The 17,455-nt window shown below is 30.6% G+C and overlaps 1 protein-coding gene across 1 annotated transcript in view; it reads right to left on the reverse strand.

Annotated features, from left to right (window-relative positions):
• LOC126882589 (sodium-dependent phosphate transporter 1) overlaps positions 1-17,455 on the reverse strand; it is a 91,887-nt gene that overhangs the window by 22,148 nt on the left and 52,284 nt on the right. The window contains exons 2-3 of the mRNA XM_050647562.1: positions 948-1,106; positions 764-889 (exon numbers count right to left, since the gene is read on the reverse strand). Of these exons, the coding sequence (XP_050503519.1) occupies positions 764-889; positions 948-1,017 (196 nt within the window). The 5' untranslated portion in view covers positions 1,018-1,106. The remainder of the gene's footprint in view (positions 1-763; positions 890-947; positions 1,107-17,455) is intronic.

The raw sequence follows: 17,455 nt of genomic DNA on the forward strand, positions 1-17,455 counted from the left end.
AGAAGTTTAAAAAAATTGTTTAAAACTTTTTTCGACAAATTTTGACTCTGGCAACAAGCTAATTTGTTAATAGGGAACATTTTCAAGCAAGATGGTGAAAAAAAATTGTATCAGAATATTTTTCAGCACATATATTTACGCATATTACATATACATGCAACGCAACGGTTGAAAATAGTGTCGCGCCCGCTTGTTTAGCAATTAAAAAACAAAGGGGTTTTCGATATTGTATTGCAAAAAACTCTTCGGGATTTTATCAATCGATGTTTAAAGAATATCCACCTACCTTGGCAACATTGAAATTTTCAGTTTTTCACATAGTTTATGAGGGTTAAAAATGGCCGATTTCGCAATTTTTTAATTTTTAATCGCTTATATGTCAAAAACTATCAAACCTAAAAAAAACTTTCTTCGATGTAAAAAAATAATTTTAGGAAAAAAACAAAAAAACGTTTAAAACATTTTTGACCCACTTTTGTACCTGGCATCATGCAAATTTGTTTGAGTAAGATTGTGCAAAAAATCCGAATCAGAATATTTTTCCTAGCGGATGCGCAGTGGCTTTCTGGAATAGAAGGCTTTGAGACTCGAAAACCGGAATAGTGTACCTGTACCTACTATTTTATTTGAAATAAACACTTAAAGTAAGTCAATGGTTAAAAAGTATGTTTCATTCAAACTAAAAGACAGTTAGTGACAGTTCTCAACTTTTAAGACATTTCTGATTTATTATTAAATTCTAAACAATTGCAGCAGTACTTACCAATCAGAATAGACCCCGAAATTTCGAAAACCGTAGCTAGACAACAGGCTTGAAATATTGTCAGTACTTTTGATCCCACACTTGTTCCAAATGAGTTTGCTACATCGTTTGCCCCTATCCCAAAAGCTAGAACACATCAAGTTAGTTATGTACGATATCCTTTACGTTCGTTTAGTTAACTTACCCAAAACAAATGCAATAAGAAAACCTAAAACAATAAGCCATACGTCATCAGGATTATATGGTTCCAACATAATTTTTATATGTAGTTTTAAAAATGTAACAAAAAAGTGTGAAGAGGGTATTAAAGAACAGCCATTTTGAAGAAAAAGGTGTTAGGTATCTGAAAAAGAGAATAAAAAAAAAATAATAATATGCCATATCTACATAAATAAAAATGAATGTTTGTATAGTACCCTCGGAGATCCGTGGAAAAAATTTACACCCAAAATAACAAAATTCAGTTTGGCAACACTGTGCGAATGTTGATACTAACATATCCTTTTTAAGATAAGCACAACGTTAATTTAGTCCAAACAAATTAATATATTTTTTTGCCAACAAAAATGAGATTTTTCAACCAAATAATGTTTCAAATATGATGTGCAAAATAATTTTTAATTGGGTTCTGCTAATGGGCTTGATTTTTTTGTCATTAAAATAAAAAGAACTAAATTTTACTCATTAAATCAATGTTGTCCGGTTATCGTCTTAATTATTTTAACTGTACTAATATCCGTTGAGTAATTATGAATGATTAATAGGTCGTTAAAACATTTTATCTATAGCGGCTTCTGGAATATCTTAAAAATATCGAATTTCATTGATAAAATGCGCATATTCCACCGATCTTCGCTTCGACAATATGTATGTATGTATTATGTATGTATGTATAATACCTTATAGACTCGCAAATTATGCATTTCATCATATGATGACCTAAGCAAATTTGTCGTTGCGTTGTCGCGGTGGAGGGCGGCGGCGGCGGGACGCGGGAGCTTTGTCGAAGATCGACGAAATTAACGAATTAAAATTAAATAAATTGTGCGATATTGTAAGATTTGTGAAAAGTTAAAGACGGCTATAGCTGGGTTATACCTAGAGACAAGAAGATACAAAGACAACAACGAAAATATTCCAAAGAAACTGACAGGCAGCCGAAAAAAAGGGAAGGTTCAGAACGAGATGGTTGTTTGACGTAGAAGACTACTTGAAAACTATGAATGTAAGACAGTAAGACAAAGAATAAGAAGGACAAAAGGAAGGTCTACATGGAAGGCAGGCAAAGACCCATCCGTGGTTATGATGTCAAAAGAAGAAGAATATTTAAAAATACATACACCACTTAATTTTCTCCCTTTTATCACCCACCCCTATTTTTAATAGCCACATTAGTAATAATTTTTAACCGTGTTCGATAATTGACGAATTATGACTAGACCAGTAATCCCCACCAGGCGTCTACCAGTGTCACGTTTTACTCAGTAAACAGCAATATATTTGTTTATGCATGTATCGAGCGTAGTAGTGACGTTTTTAATCGCAATTTTTTGGGGAGTTTGCGGAATAGACTTTGAGTGTCCATGTTTCGGGCAAGAATAAGTAATCGTGCATTGAAAAACTGCCATCGTTTTATATTTACGCACGGCCAAAAAAAATTTTACTTATCAGAATGAATTAAATTGATACTTTTATATTGGGTAATACGTAATATTTTTTAAGATTTTTTTGACTTTCTGTTAATTTTTATTTTTTGAACTTAGAAACATTATTGATGTATTTCTAAGGCAGCTGAAGTTCGCCGGTCAGCTAGTAGTTTAATAAAATATTTTATCTACTCTATGTAATATTTTGTATAAGTTAATTATTTATATGGGAAATAAGCCACAATTAAAATGAAAAAAATAATTTTATTAACGTTTCGACGCCCAAATCGGGTGCCGTTGTCAAAATACAAAATATTACTAAAATAAATAAAAGTGTTGTTGCTAAGCAAAAAAATTCTTCTAATAATTTATTTAATCTCACTCATTTATATTGGCAATTCAGACATATATTATACATTTTAAAGTAGAAGACTTTAAAATGATATTGCCAATATTTATGAGTTGCGTTCCTGGGACGACTTACTGAAAGATAGTTCATTCGATTACATGAAATTAACCCCAACTCAAGAATATCCGTCATAAAAAATTATAGCATGTGATATGTCTTTAAAAAGACAACCAAATGCAACGACAGTAAAATTCTCGAGTTAGAGACTTCATAGTAAATCACAAGGGAAAACCAGGAAAAACCCTGTGATACTATCCAAAAAAAACTTAGAACGGGATCCTACAACATTCACCAGAAATAATACGAGGAAAATATCAATACCATATATAAAAGGACTATCCGAGAAACTTAAAACAATAGGAAATAAATTCAACATTTCAACAACATTCAAAACAACAAACACATTGAGATCTATTCTATCTAAAACTAAACCTAACAATGATCAAGAAAGAACAAAGAATTGCATTTATAAAATACCTTGTGAATGCGAACAATTTTATTTAGGTGAGACATCAAGACCATTAGACGTTAGAATAAGTGAACATCAATCTTATATTAAAAATAGAGAATTTGAGAGATCTCAAATATGTCAACACGCATGGGATAATGAACATAGAGTTCAGTGGAGAGATTCAAGTATAGTCCTGAAAGAATCAGATAGTAAAAAGAGAAAAATCAAAGAAGCGGCTCTAATTATGCTAAATGAAACCAATTGTGTCGCAAATTCCTCGGTAGAATGCAGTAGGATGTGGTTACCCATACTGAAAGAGGAAGTCAATAGAAAGAAAATACCAAGATTAGTAAGTCAATAATATCGAGCTAGTACATATTTTATATTTTAGTATTACTTATATATCTAGTATTATTAATATTATTTATAATTTAAACATGTTACAAGTCAGAATTTGGTATTATTATTTGAGAGTAAATTAATGTAAGACCAAATACTTACGATGTCGGGATAGTATCACAGGGTTTTTCCTGGTTTTCCCTTGTGATTTACTATGAAGTCTCTAACTCGAGAATTTTACTGTCGTTGCATTTGGTTGTCTTTTTAAAGACATATCACATGCTATAATTTTTTATGACGGATATTCTTGAGTTGGGGTTAATTTCATGTAATCGAATGAACTATCTTTCAGTAAGTCGTCCCAGGAACGCAACTCATAAATATTGGCAATATCATTTTAAAGTCTTCTACTTTAAAATGTATAATATATGTCTGAATTGCCAATATAAATGAGTGAGATTAAATAAATTATTAGAAGAATTTTTTTGCTTAGCAACAACACTTTTATTTATTTTAGTAATATTTTGTATTTTGACAACGGCACCCGATTTGGGCGTCGAAACGTTAATAAAATTATTTTTTTCATTTTAATTGTGGCTTATTTCCCATATAAATAATTAATCATAAAAATGCCACAAGGAAATAGCTTCAGAACAACATTTGTATAAGTTTTTAGTTTGTGAAAACTGTCATTATAGATATAGTCTAGGCGCCAGAGGGGTCACAGTGTCATTTTCAATTCTGATGGACAAACTCAACGGTTTCTTATGGATTTTTGGCTGCTGATTACGAATTTCGAGGGTAGATTTCGATCCCAGTGGTCAAAAAATTGTTATAAACAATTTAATTGTTTATAAATTGTTTATAAGGCTCATAAACTAAAAGAGATAAAAAAGAATATTTCAAATAAAATTTGTTCGGTAATAAAAAGCGAAGAAAAAACCGTTTACCAAACTTAGATCCAATAGTTAGAACTCAAGATATTGTAAAATTAGTGCACAATGCAAATTGCAAATTGGAAAATAAGTATTTTTCGAAGCTTTATCGATCGTAACTCAGCTTCTACGGATGAAAATGGGCCTTAGAAGGTCTCATTTTAAATCTTCATTAATAGGCTTCCAAACAAAGTTTGTTAAATTACTTGATCTTCATTTATTTTAAAGTTATACCCGTTTGAAGTTATAATTTTCTTAAAAAAGTTGTACATTAATTTGTTTATAAGGGTGTCAAGTAAATTTGAGCTGTAAATATTTATACTTTAATTAACAATAATGATAGAAGAACTCAAAAGGAACATCTTGAGCTGTTTAAAATGTTTGTAAGTTTATTTTTGGTCAAGATATCGATATTTTAATGGCGCGCTATGAGGCGCAAAATCGGCTCACAGTCAAGTATGTAAGTATTTTTCGACGCGTTGTCGATCGTAACTCGGTTTCTACGCATGCAAATAAGCCAATATGTGATATCCATATAAAAATGGATCGAGTTCTTTTACAGCATCATCATTGCATATAAAACGAGCATTTATGTTGTGGCGGCATACACACAATTGACGTGCGTTACTGATGTTGCAAAAGAACAATATCCACTTTATATGGATATCATATAGATAATTAGACTCTGCCCCAGAAAGTTTTAGTTTTACTGCCTACAAGAACAGACTTAGTACCACCCTGCAAATGTAAAAATTATTGCTCTAAGAACTTATGCAGATGTAAAAAAGCTGAGATTCTCTGTATGTCTCGATGCAGATGCATGAAAGATAATGTTTGTAAAAATAGTATTAATAAATAATATCAACTTACTTTTTAGTTATATTTCTGAAATATTAGTTTTTAATGTTTTTTTTTTCTCATTTAGTACAAAAAATAGAAGACAAAGTAAATAGAATGAAAGGTGATACGAGGTACAGTATGATGATTTAATTATAAGAATTATATGATAAAATTTTATTAGGATCTTCAAAAATGAAAAATGAAGATAACGTATATATACATAGAAATTATAATGTGCATCGAGAAGTTAGCGCGTCGACCTTTACGCGGTGAGCCAATCTCGCGCCTCAGAGCGCGCTATTAAAATATCGATATCTTGGCCAAAAATAAACATACGAACATTTTCTTAATGTCAAAATGTTGCTTTTGAGTTCTTCTATCATTATTGTGAATTAAAGTATAAATGTTTATAGCTCAAATTTACTTGAAACCCTTATAAACAAATTAATGTACAAATTTTTTAAGAAAATTTTAACTTCAAATGGATTTATCATTGAAACAAATGAAGACAAAGTAATTTAACAAACTTTTTTTGGAAGCATATTCATTAAACTTTAAAATGATACCTTATAAGACTCCTTTGCAGGCGTAGAAGCCGAATTACGATCGATAAAGCTTCAAAAAATACTTATTTTGCAATTTGCAATTTGCATTGTGCACTAATTTTATAATATCTTGAGTTCTAATTGTTGGATTTAAGTTTAGTAAACGATTTTTTCTTCGTTTTTTATTAGCAAACAAATTTTTTCTTTTTTATCCACAAGGAAGAATTTCCTGTAGCTGGCTGTATACCATTAATTACAAGTAAAATTTAATAAAAAATTTTGGTCTTGGTAAAAGGTATATTATTTTAAAAAGCCCTATAGGGCTACAAACATCGAACAAAACGTTTTCGCTCTAAAAAGAGCATCATCAGTGTTGCAAGAACATGGTGAGCCAACCAAAAAATACGAAGGTGAAAGCCTTTCAAAAATGGACTAAAAGTCACATCAAAATGCTAACATAGCAAATTCCAAATAATGGATATAATTCCTAAAGCCTTTCAAAAATGGACTAAAAGTCACATCAAAATGCTAACATAGCAAATTCCAAATAATGGATATAATTTCTAAGGATACGGCCCTAGGATAACATATGACTCCCACACGTGGTAAGTGGGTCAAAGGTAACATAATGACCTAATTTGTTACCTTTGACCCACTTACCACGTGTGGGAGTCATATGATATCCTAGGGCCGTATCCTTAGGAATTATATCCATCCTTTGGAGTTTGCTATGTTAGCATTTTGATGTGACTTTTAGTCCATTTTTGAAAGGCTATGACCTTCGTATTTTTTGGTTGGCTCACCATGTTCTTGCAACACTGATGATGCTCTTTTTAGAGCGAAAACGTTTTGTTCGATGTTTGTAGCCCTCTAGGGCTTTTTAAAATAATATACCTTTTACCAAGACCAAAATTTTTTATTAAATTTTATTCTTTTTTATCTCTTTTAGTTTATGAGCCAGAGCCTTATAAACAATTTATAAACAATTAAATTGTTTATAACAATTTTTTGACCACTCGGATCGAAATCCACCCTCAAAATTCGTAATCAGCAGCCAAAAATCCATAAAAAACCGTTGAGTTTTTCCATCAGAATTAAAAAGGACACGGTGATCTCTATTTGGCGCCTAGACTAATAGCAGTGAGTGAAGGGTTTAAAGTGTGCGTGAAGTAAAAATGTATTTTAAATGGGATTTACTTTTTCGCACTGTTTTTGACACACTTTCATACAGTACGTAAATCGTTCAGCTGGACATAGGGATCATACATTGTAACATATTTAGATACATGAATCCATACATTGTATTATATTGAGCTAATTGTGGCAACTGAGCTCTCTCGATGACAATATGGTTGTTAAAATTAAGGGGCATTATCCTCAAAATTGACAACTCATTTCGACTGACACAAATAAACGTCAAAATATGACAATGTAGTAGCTAAATATTTTTGGCCTAAGGGAATGGGAAAACTGTTTAGTTTTGAAATTAGTTTTTAAACAAAAAATATTTTAAAAATTAAATTAAAATTATTAACGCATTAATCATAAACTTTTTTTTTATTTATTTATGGACAGCCTTGCTTCAGAATTCACTCATTCTATTCGTTCTAACAGCTCTATTGCACCAAAAACTCGTACTCAAACAGAAGCTTCAACTAACACAGGTTAGCGCAGTTGCCACAATTCTCTCAATGTATATTCAATATTCCCATGTTGCCTATGTCAAGCTGAACGATTTAAGTACTGTATAATCAAACATCCTTAACTTTCACGTTGTCATGGTGATGACATAATGAGAAATAAATTACAACAAAAATTTTGACAGTTTTGTGGTTTGAAAGAAATTAGAATTTTTAAATGTCAAAGTTCTAAAAATTGTAGAATATAAATGAATAATTGTTTTTTTGTTTGTTTATCGTAGATAAAATATTGTATGAAACTGTGCGTGAAGTACTTTTTGCGAACTTACGCGATGTATAGCACTCGCTCCGCTGTCGTTCGTGCTCTAAACATCGGGTGCGTTCGCAAAAAGCATACTTCACGAACTGTTTCATAAATAACTATTACCTTACAGCAGATTCAGAATAAATTTATTAACAACAAATTTATTTATTTACATTTTCTGAGAAAGAACTTTCATTTTTATTCTTACGATAGTCCATGAAACGGTTGTATGAATACATACAGTCGGAAAAATGAAAGAATACCCATCTTCATCGATGATATGCATACGAATCAAATCAAAAATTTCTATTAGTCAAAACAAAGTCTAAACTAAGTTAATACTGAAAATAAACGGATGTGACTACTACCAAACCGTACGATTTTTCGCTACGTAGGAATGTCAAAAATTTTTTGTGATGTTATTCTTTTTCTGATAATATATATATACAGGGTGGGGCATTAGTGTGACAAAGTCCAATTACTCGTTTGTCGTAAGAGATACGAAAAAAAGTTATTTAGGTAAAAGTTGGGGCACACATAGCACCATAATTTAAAAATATTTTCAAATATACAGGGGCGTGCGTATTGACAGGGTGACACAAACTTATGTTTTTTTAAATGGAACACCCTGTATATTTTTACATTTTTGGATTCTCCTCAATGTTTTCTTTCTTAAAATATATGGCTTTGTAATATTATACGAGGTAGTTTAAAAGTTAATTACGTTTTTTTGTTAATTTCGTAGCAACATCGACACCCTGTAGAATTGTAGTCATTTGACATCAAATTTTTATTTTATGTCCAAACGATTTTTAATATAGTCTACTATTGTTAAACATTAACGGTGTAGCGAAATGTTAAATTTTAGTATACAGGGTTGGTCGAAACTCGGAATGAGTATTTTCTTTGTTTTCTTAAATAGAACACCCTGTATTTTAGTATTGTAATGAAATGATATTTTATCGTACTTTTTTATTTCTTAAGCATTCCCTATACCTAAGTGCTTTAATTTGTAAGTTATTCGTGATTTGTTAAGCCAAACAATAAATGCAAGAAAAACTACGTGAAATTTTATTAGGTGGCCGTGAAAATATTCAATCAAAAATAATTTTTCAAAAAAAATACATCATAATCTAGCCTGATCCTTAATTTATTGATATTGGATGAGATATCCAAATAAATTCGTAGTTAAGATTGTTGGTGCTCAAAATATTAATAAAAACATACAATATTCTACCTAGTCGGCTATGACACTAAATTTCTTTAAACATTTGACATTATACTATTTTTATAGTTCCAGTTGCTTTATTACCATTACTACATAATATGAATAATTATTCTAGTGAGGAACTGATAAGATTTTTGTGCTAATGGAGTATACCAAAAAGTGCTACTAGCAATAAGAATGTTTCATCAGAAATTACCTGATAGACGACAACTAAGAAGAGAAACGTTTAAAAATATACTAAAACGGTTTCAACAGGCTGGACACTTAGATTATGATAAATCTGATCGAACAAAAACTATTGTAAGTGAAAAAAACAGGAATTAAATGTAATCCTTAGTTTCACTGAGGATCTGCATATTAGTACAACCGTTCTTGCAATCTAAGTATCTAGTCTGTTGAAACCGTTTTAGTACACTTTCAAAAGTTTCTCTTTTTGGTTGTCGTCTATCAGGGAATTGCTGATGATAATTTTTTATTGCAAGTAGCTCATTTTTGTTATACTGTCCTAGCACAAAGCCATTTTAATCAGTACCTCATTAGAAAAATTAATATTAGTAATGGTAACAAATCAACTGGAACTATATAAATAGTATAATGTCAAATTTTTAAACAAATTTTGTGTCATAGCCAACTAGGGAAAATTTTATATGTCTGATTAATATTTTAAGAACCAACAACCTTAACTACGAATGTATTTGGATATCTCATCCAATATTAATAAATTAAGGATCAGGCTAGATTATTATGTATTTTTTTTGAAAAATTATTTTTGATTGGATATTTTCACGGCCACCTAATAAAATTTTACGTCATTTTTCCTGTAATTAATGTTTGGCTTAAAGAATCACGAATAACTTACAAATCAAAGCACTTAGGTATAGGGAATGCTTAAGAAATAAAAAAGTACCATAAAATATCATTTTAGTACAATACTAAAATACAGGGTGTTCCATTTAAGAAAACTCAGAAAATACTCATTCCGAGTTTCGACCCACCCTGTATACTAAAATTAAACATTTCGCTATACTGTTAATGATTAACAGTAGTAGACTATATTAAAAATCGTTTGAATATAAATAGAAAATTTGATGTCAAATCACTACAATTCTACAGGGTGTAGATGTTGCTACGAAATTAACAAAAAAACGTAATTAACTTTTAAACTACCTCGTATAATATTACAAAACTATATATTTTAAGAATGAAAACATTGAGGAGAATCCAAAAATGTAAAAATATACAGGGTGTTCCATTTAAAAAAACATAAGTTTGTGTCACCCTGTCAATACGCACGCCCCTGTATATTTGAAAATATTTTTAGATTATGGTACTATGTGTGCCCCAACTTTTATCTAAATAACTTTTTTTCGTATCTCTTACGAGAAACGAGTAATTGGACTTTGTCACACTAATGCCCCACCCTGTATATATATATACATATATATATATATATATATATATATATATATATATATATATATATATATATATATATATATATATATATTGGTGATAAATGTTACTATTACTACCGTAATTAATTATTTGATATAGATTATTAATACAAAAATAATGAGTAAGCAAATATAGTATTATGAATTTCTCCATCCCAGGCAACCAAGTGACGTCAAGAACGTCGAGGAAACGTCAGTTTTTGGTGGAATATATACACGTGGTTGAACATTACGTCATATCGACGTATTTTGTAGGTGATTTTAAATACGAAAGATTAATGACGTTAAAATACCCTTAAAAGACGTTTTCATTTCAGACAGCCGAAGTCTGACGTCACGAAATTGGGAGGAGCTTAAAAGTTACAAAACAAAGGTTATGTTTGTATCGTCGTTTCATTCTATGGTTTCATTTCATTGTTTGTATTATTTTGGATTCAGTTGGCTTTTGTTGGCTGTTTTTTGTGTATTTTTTAAAACTTTTGTTTGTCATTTGTGAATTTTATAAATTTACCACAATGAAAAGTGATTATTTAAGGAAATTATTATTGAAAACTCCGCAGATGTTGGAGAAAGGCAGGCGAAACAATTTTTATTTACTATTGTTTTTCCCTGATATTTATCAATAATGATGAATTTTGCAAGCAATAACATTATTTCTTTTATTGTTTTAGATATCCATTGAAGCTGAAAATAATTGGAGATTTAGATCCATATACAATTCAGTCATCAAAATTGGATTTTACAGTAAAGTCAAGTAAAGTGCATTCCACCAATTACTATTATAATGCTATTATAGATATTTATACATATCTGGTAGAGTCTCACAGTTACCTACTACTTTAAGCAGCAGATGAAAGCATACAAAAGCCTTCAGGCACATAAAGATAAAAGCCTTCACAACTGGATTTGTTTTGAAAGTTAGAGTAAAAAATTGTTAATGATTTCTATATTATTGTTGGAAAGGTAGGTAAGCCTTTATTTTATTTATTCACCATTAAGAAATATATGGATAACAGTATTAGTGTCTTTTGCATAAATTGGTTTTAAATATTAGATTTATTTACGTTTATATATCTGTATGAAACCAGACATATTGTCGTCCTAATTTGTAAAGTGTGTAACTCCATATTTCTCTGAAAATGAGTTATTACTGCCATTTATTTGAAAAAATCCCTACTCGTTTAAAAAAGGATGTACATGCATATTTTTACCAGAAGAGTCAATAGTGACATCTTCGTATACACTGTATCTCCCTTGCAGCAAATTTAGTACGAAAAATATGTAACTCCCTAGTTTGTCATACCACACGACTGACCTCACTATTTAGAAAGTGATATTTTCAAGAAAAAGTTGGTGGTAAATAATATTAAATACACTCATTAAACAATATAGGTACAAATGTTATTGATATGTGTACCTATCTATAAAATATTCCATTTTAGCATCCTATCTTTTAAAATGGGAGATACGTAGTATTCACATTAGTCATAATTAGAGAAATAATTTTTTGTGCCTCTGTAAAATTTGGATAAATAGAGTTACGCAGTTTACAGATTAGGTCGACGACATGTAATTGCTATGATAGAAAAGAGAATAATAAACAGTCATGATTGTTCTAAAATTATATTATATGAATGTCTGATTTTAAAATATTCTCAATCATTGTAAAGAACGCAAATACTCTAATAAAAATAAATTTTTGTAGTTGAAGAATTCTCACAAATATAAGATATTTTTTTTAGGGGAAGCATTCCCAAAAAGCTAATGCTAAACCACTAGATGCTTGAGTGATAGCCAGTTCCAATGACATAGCAAATGCACATTGTATGTGTATGGCCGGTAATAGTGAAGTTTGCAGCCATATTGCAGCAATCTTATTTGCAGCTGAGTATCTATGCCCACAGCAAGAAAGAAGAAGAAGAACCCAATGCATGTACAGATGTTACAGTTATGTACATTATCTGATGAAAAACTAATGAGTTTTGAAACTGTTCGGTCAGAGTGCTTGTTGAGCTCTCTAAACGAACTGAAATATAAGACGGCTTTGGCTTCATGTTGCAGCGATATGAAAATGGTTAGTCTTTTTTAATTATAATGTACTTCTTCATAATGAGTATTTATGTATTAGTCTTTTAAATGTGTATTATCAGATATTACGTGTAAATTGTTTTTATCATTTTAATTTGGTCATTACAGTCCCTTAATCAAAAAATATATTTTTCAGGTGTCTGTAGATCTTTTTGTATGCAAAAATTTGTAATAATTATTTGAAATCAATTTGAGGATTATAAGAGTATGGAAATATATGTGAGAACACAGACTATTATAGTTTTGTCCTATTTTTTATCATTCAATTGTCTTTCTTAAAATTTATAAATATAAAGCAGATAGTTTTCATTGAAATTTAATATATTGGGTCTTATTTGTATGTATTCATTTCTGACTAAAGGTACGATTCCGACAACGACTGCAGACGGCAACTGCAAACATCAGTTGCAGTTCTCGGCGTTATGGATGTTACTACTTTGCACTATTTATCTGTATGAGACTGATTCCGACATCTGACTGCAACTGCTGTCCGGCAGAACGTCAGTTGCTAATAATTATGCAAATTAATAGTGCAAAATAATGACGTCCGTCATGGTGACAACTGTAACTGGTCTGCAGTCGTTGTCGGAATCGTACCTTTAAAGTGTGTGGTATAATTATAATAATTATATAACTTAAATGGTTTAAACTTAAGTTTGTTATTAAATTGTGACTTAAATTTTTAATTTGTTAATAAATGATTTATTAGTTTATATGTTGTTTCACTTTTGACACAGTAAATAGGTACTTATAATATAAAAGGTGAAAATTCTATGTATGTTATATATGTTGTATTGAGGATATTGTAATTCTATGCATTTTAACAAGCCTTCCATTTGGTTTTACTTAAATAGAAAAATTGCAATACGAACAATGCCTATACGAATACCTAATTGAATGGGTCTGCTGAATAATGTTGTAAGCGCCACATGGTTTGTTTTTGAGAAGTCAAAGAAAAAGTTTTAATATTGTGATAATGGTGAGTTTATACATTTTAAGGGTTAGTAATACAGTTTTTAAATACAAAATACAAACTGTATTACTCACCTTTAAAATGTATAAACTCACCATTATCACAATATTAAAACTTTTTTCTTTGACTTCTCAAAAGCAAACCATGTGGCGCTTACAACTTTATTCGGCGGACCCATTCAATTATTGTGTATCTCTAAAACCATAAAATGAAAAATAAATCTAAAACACGACGCAAAATCGACGTAAAATCTACGTTTTCCATATCACGTATTTAAAACGTGACTTATGATGGGACAAATCGACGTAAAAACTACATTTTTCATATCACGTATTTAAAACGTGATAAAAATGACGTGAACTATGGTGGGACATATTCACGTGATTTTCGACGTCGAAAAAACGTGATAAACTGACGTCGTTTGGTGATAATTATGACGTTTGTTTTTTCAACGTTTTGTAAACGTTATTTGGTTGCTGGGATGTTGCCAGTGGACGTAAATAGTAACAGGAATTTAAAAAATGTCGTTTATGTCAGCTGCATTAAGTGATTAAAATGAAAGTAAACTTAATGAATTGAGATCATTAGGTATCCAGATCATTTTCCAGACATTATCTGCAAATAAATAATGTACATTCGTAAAAATATACCTACTACCCAGCAAACAGGTTTGAGCCCAGTTACGTGATGATTACGTTAAATTTACGGCAAATTTCAACGAATACGTAACTCGGTGATTTATGACGGGAAAAAAACGTATTTCAGTGCCAAATCATTCACCTATATATTAGTGCTTCCTTTATACATGTTTGACATTAGAATAATATAAAATCATAATGACGAATATTGTACATGTTTTTTATCATAGGTGTGAATGTCGGTTACATCGCAAAGGTACGTTTATTTCACGTAATAATCACCAAACAGAAATAACTTCCTTTGGTTAAATTTTGAGAAATATTTTTGAAAACAAAATTTTACAACGGTGTTGGTTAAATACGTATCGCTTGAATTTTACTCACTGTATTTTATGGACGTCGAACAATTAGATGTATTTCACGTAAAAGTAATGTAAATAATACCAATATTTAAACAAAAAGTTTATGATTTTGCTTTTAAAATCATTTAGCATAACTATTTCAATCCAACCTTGATTTGAAGCTATTTTTGCTATTTTTTTCTTTAAAAATATCACAGGAGCTAAAATGATGTTAAGTCTAATTTTCAAATCGCGCGCGGTGATGACGTACTACCAAGCCTTTCTCCTCCTTTAAATTAAATACTATCACGTGACCACGGTACGTGATTAACATAGTTGGTTCGAAAACTAAATTAATCGATTTATCGAATAATAGATACGTTTCGATAGGATTATTTTTTATATTATTCTGGTATTGAAATAGATTTTTAGTAAGACCAATTAGTTAATAGTAGAAGAAATTTAAAAGCAAAAAGAAAATACGTAATACTAATTTAAAGTAAGTAGAATAGTTTAACAGTAATTTAAAAATAATCGATTTTTATAATCGATGATCATAACCTCTAATATCAGCTTATCGCTTCTCACATTTCTCACAACAAAAAGTGAAAGTGAAACGTGAAGAGCTTTATTTCCCTCGTTTTATTTTAGTCGGGTTTATTTATAATAATGTCTTTCGTATTAACGTTTACCTCACTACTCGAGGGTTGAAGTGTCGTGAAAAAACAAGAAAGTGTCGTCAAAATAAAAAGTGACCTGTGTTGTGTTTTGTGTTGGCAAATTTTATAATGTGTCTGTAGGTCGGTAGCATTTTTGGTTCATTATCTTGTATAATAATTATACAAGACAAATGTTTTAAAGTCTCTAAATTTTACTAAATAAATACATTGTTAATACTTTATATGCTTGTTTTATTTATATCATATGAGGATAATAATTACGTGATTCATAAGTTAATTAAGGTCGAATTATTTACGTGAACCGAGGACGTATCTTTCACGTGAATACTAATATATACATTCCCTAAAAGATACGTTAATCAACACGTATTTGCAACGTGAATTTCCCGAAACATTTTATTGCTATTTAAGGTAAATAACACGTCTATTGAAGACGAGTTATTCACGTAATTTAAAGACGTGTTTTCAATGTGACATTCCAACCAAATTTTCACGTGAAATTCACGTAAGCAATTTACGTATAGTGGTGACAAATGTACCCAAAATTCACGTAATTAACACGTCGGTCTGTTTGCTGGGTAATCTGTAATTTCATACACTATGATTGAAAAGTCAGAGTAATATGTACACGTTTGGCGAACTCATAGACAGAAGTTAAACATATTGACAGATGATTACTTACAAATTTTATTGGCGTATTTTAATTAATAAATACTTACCAAACCAAAAATACAATAAGTATAATATCAAAATAGCTCTTAAAATAACTGAATTTATTCAAGTAAGTATGACTGATTATTAAAATTTATAAACTCTACCGAACCTAACCCAGTTTCACTGTCAAAGTGACAGAAATCGAATCAGTCAGATTATAGTTGACCAGCACGATTACTCGAATAGTAGTTTATAGGGCTTTTCATTCACAGTCATTTGTTTCGAGCTTCTGTCATGTGTCACATAATATTAATATATCTACGTCATACGTTATTGGTATATAACAATGATACAAACCAAAGATGTATGACGTAGATATATTAATATTATGTGACACATGACATAAGCTCGAAACAAATGACAATCGATGAAAAGCCCTATACAATCATTATCTCTACTCATGTTGAATTTTTTTCTACGAATCACATTAGAAGTACAGACATATTTTTTTCGTAGTCAAGTGTGAGTTTAAATTTTCTACTAAATTAATATAACTACGTTGAACAAGATAAAAAAGATCAAGGCAGGTTTTGTCTATATTTGATTCAGAATTGGACCACCATCTCCATATAGCTATTTCAGCATCCTTATGCCTCATCGGTGAAGCTCATACGTTGAACAATTTTGTATCGCTGTCTCACTCTGTCAATTATAAATATGTAACTGCGTATGTCTTGTATAACGTTTTTGATTTGTAGACAACACTTAATAATCTCTCTCTTGAAAAAGGCAGCAAATCAAAAATATGTGTTTGATATGATCGTTCATGGGTATTCTTTCATTTTTCCGACTGTAGTTATAATATGTGTATCTGGATTTTGTTGGCAATAAATCTCTCTCTCTCTTCAATCCTGACCCCCCGGAGGGAGTGTAGTGGTCGACGTGATGTCGTGTATTGTCCGTCTCCAAAGATCTCTCTCTCTATCTCTCTGGTCATTTCTTTTAACTCATGTATATAGGTCTTTTGCATATTCCTGTAATCTGATCGATCCATCTTGTTGGGGATCTTCCTCGTGATCTTCGGCCTTCCACCTTTCCTTGTATAATGAGTCTTTCCATGTTTTCTGTGTTGGCTCTCATAACATGTCCAAAGTATTTTAATTGTTGGAGATGGACTTTACTGAATAGCCGTTGGCTAACTTTTAGCTCTTTTAAAATCGAATTATTTGTTCTATGGTCGGTTCAAGGAATTCGTAGCATTCGTATCCAACAGAACATTTCAGTGGCGTCTATCTTTCTTCTTTCCGAATTTCTCAGGGTCCAAGATTCACATCCGTAAGTCAGTATTGGGAATATTAAGCAGTTGATCAACCTCATCTTTAACGCTCTTGATTTACAATCCTTCCATATTGTGGTCATTTTTGCTCTGGCGACTTTTGCTAGATCACATCTACGTTTTATTTCTTCCTGTAGTGACCCTGTGTTTGTGATTAATGATCCCAGGTATAAGTACGAGCTCACAACCTC

This window comes from Diabrotica virgifera, chromosome 3, assembly GCF_917563875.1.
Source record: "Diabrotica virgifera virgifera chromosome 3, PGI_DIABVI_V3a".
Lineage (NCBI taxonomy): Eukaryota > Metazoa > Arthropoda > Insecta > Coleoptera > Chrysomelidae > Diabrotica > Diabrotica virgifera.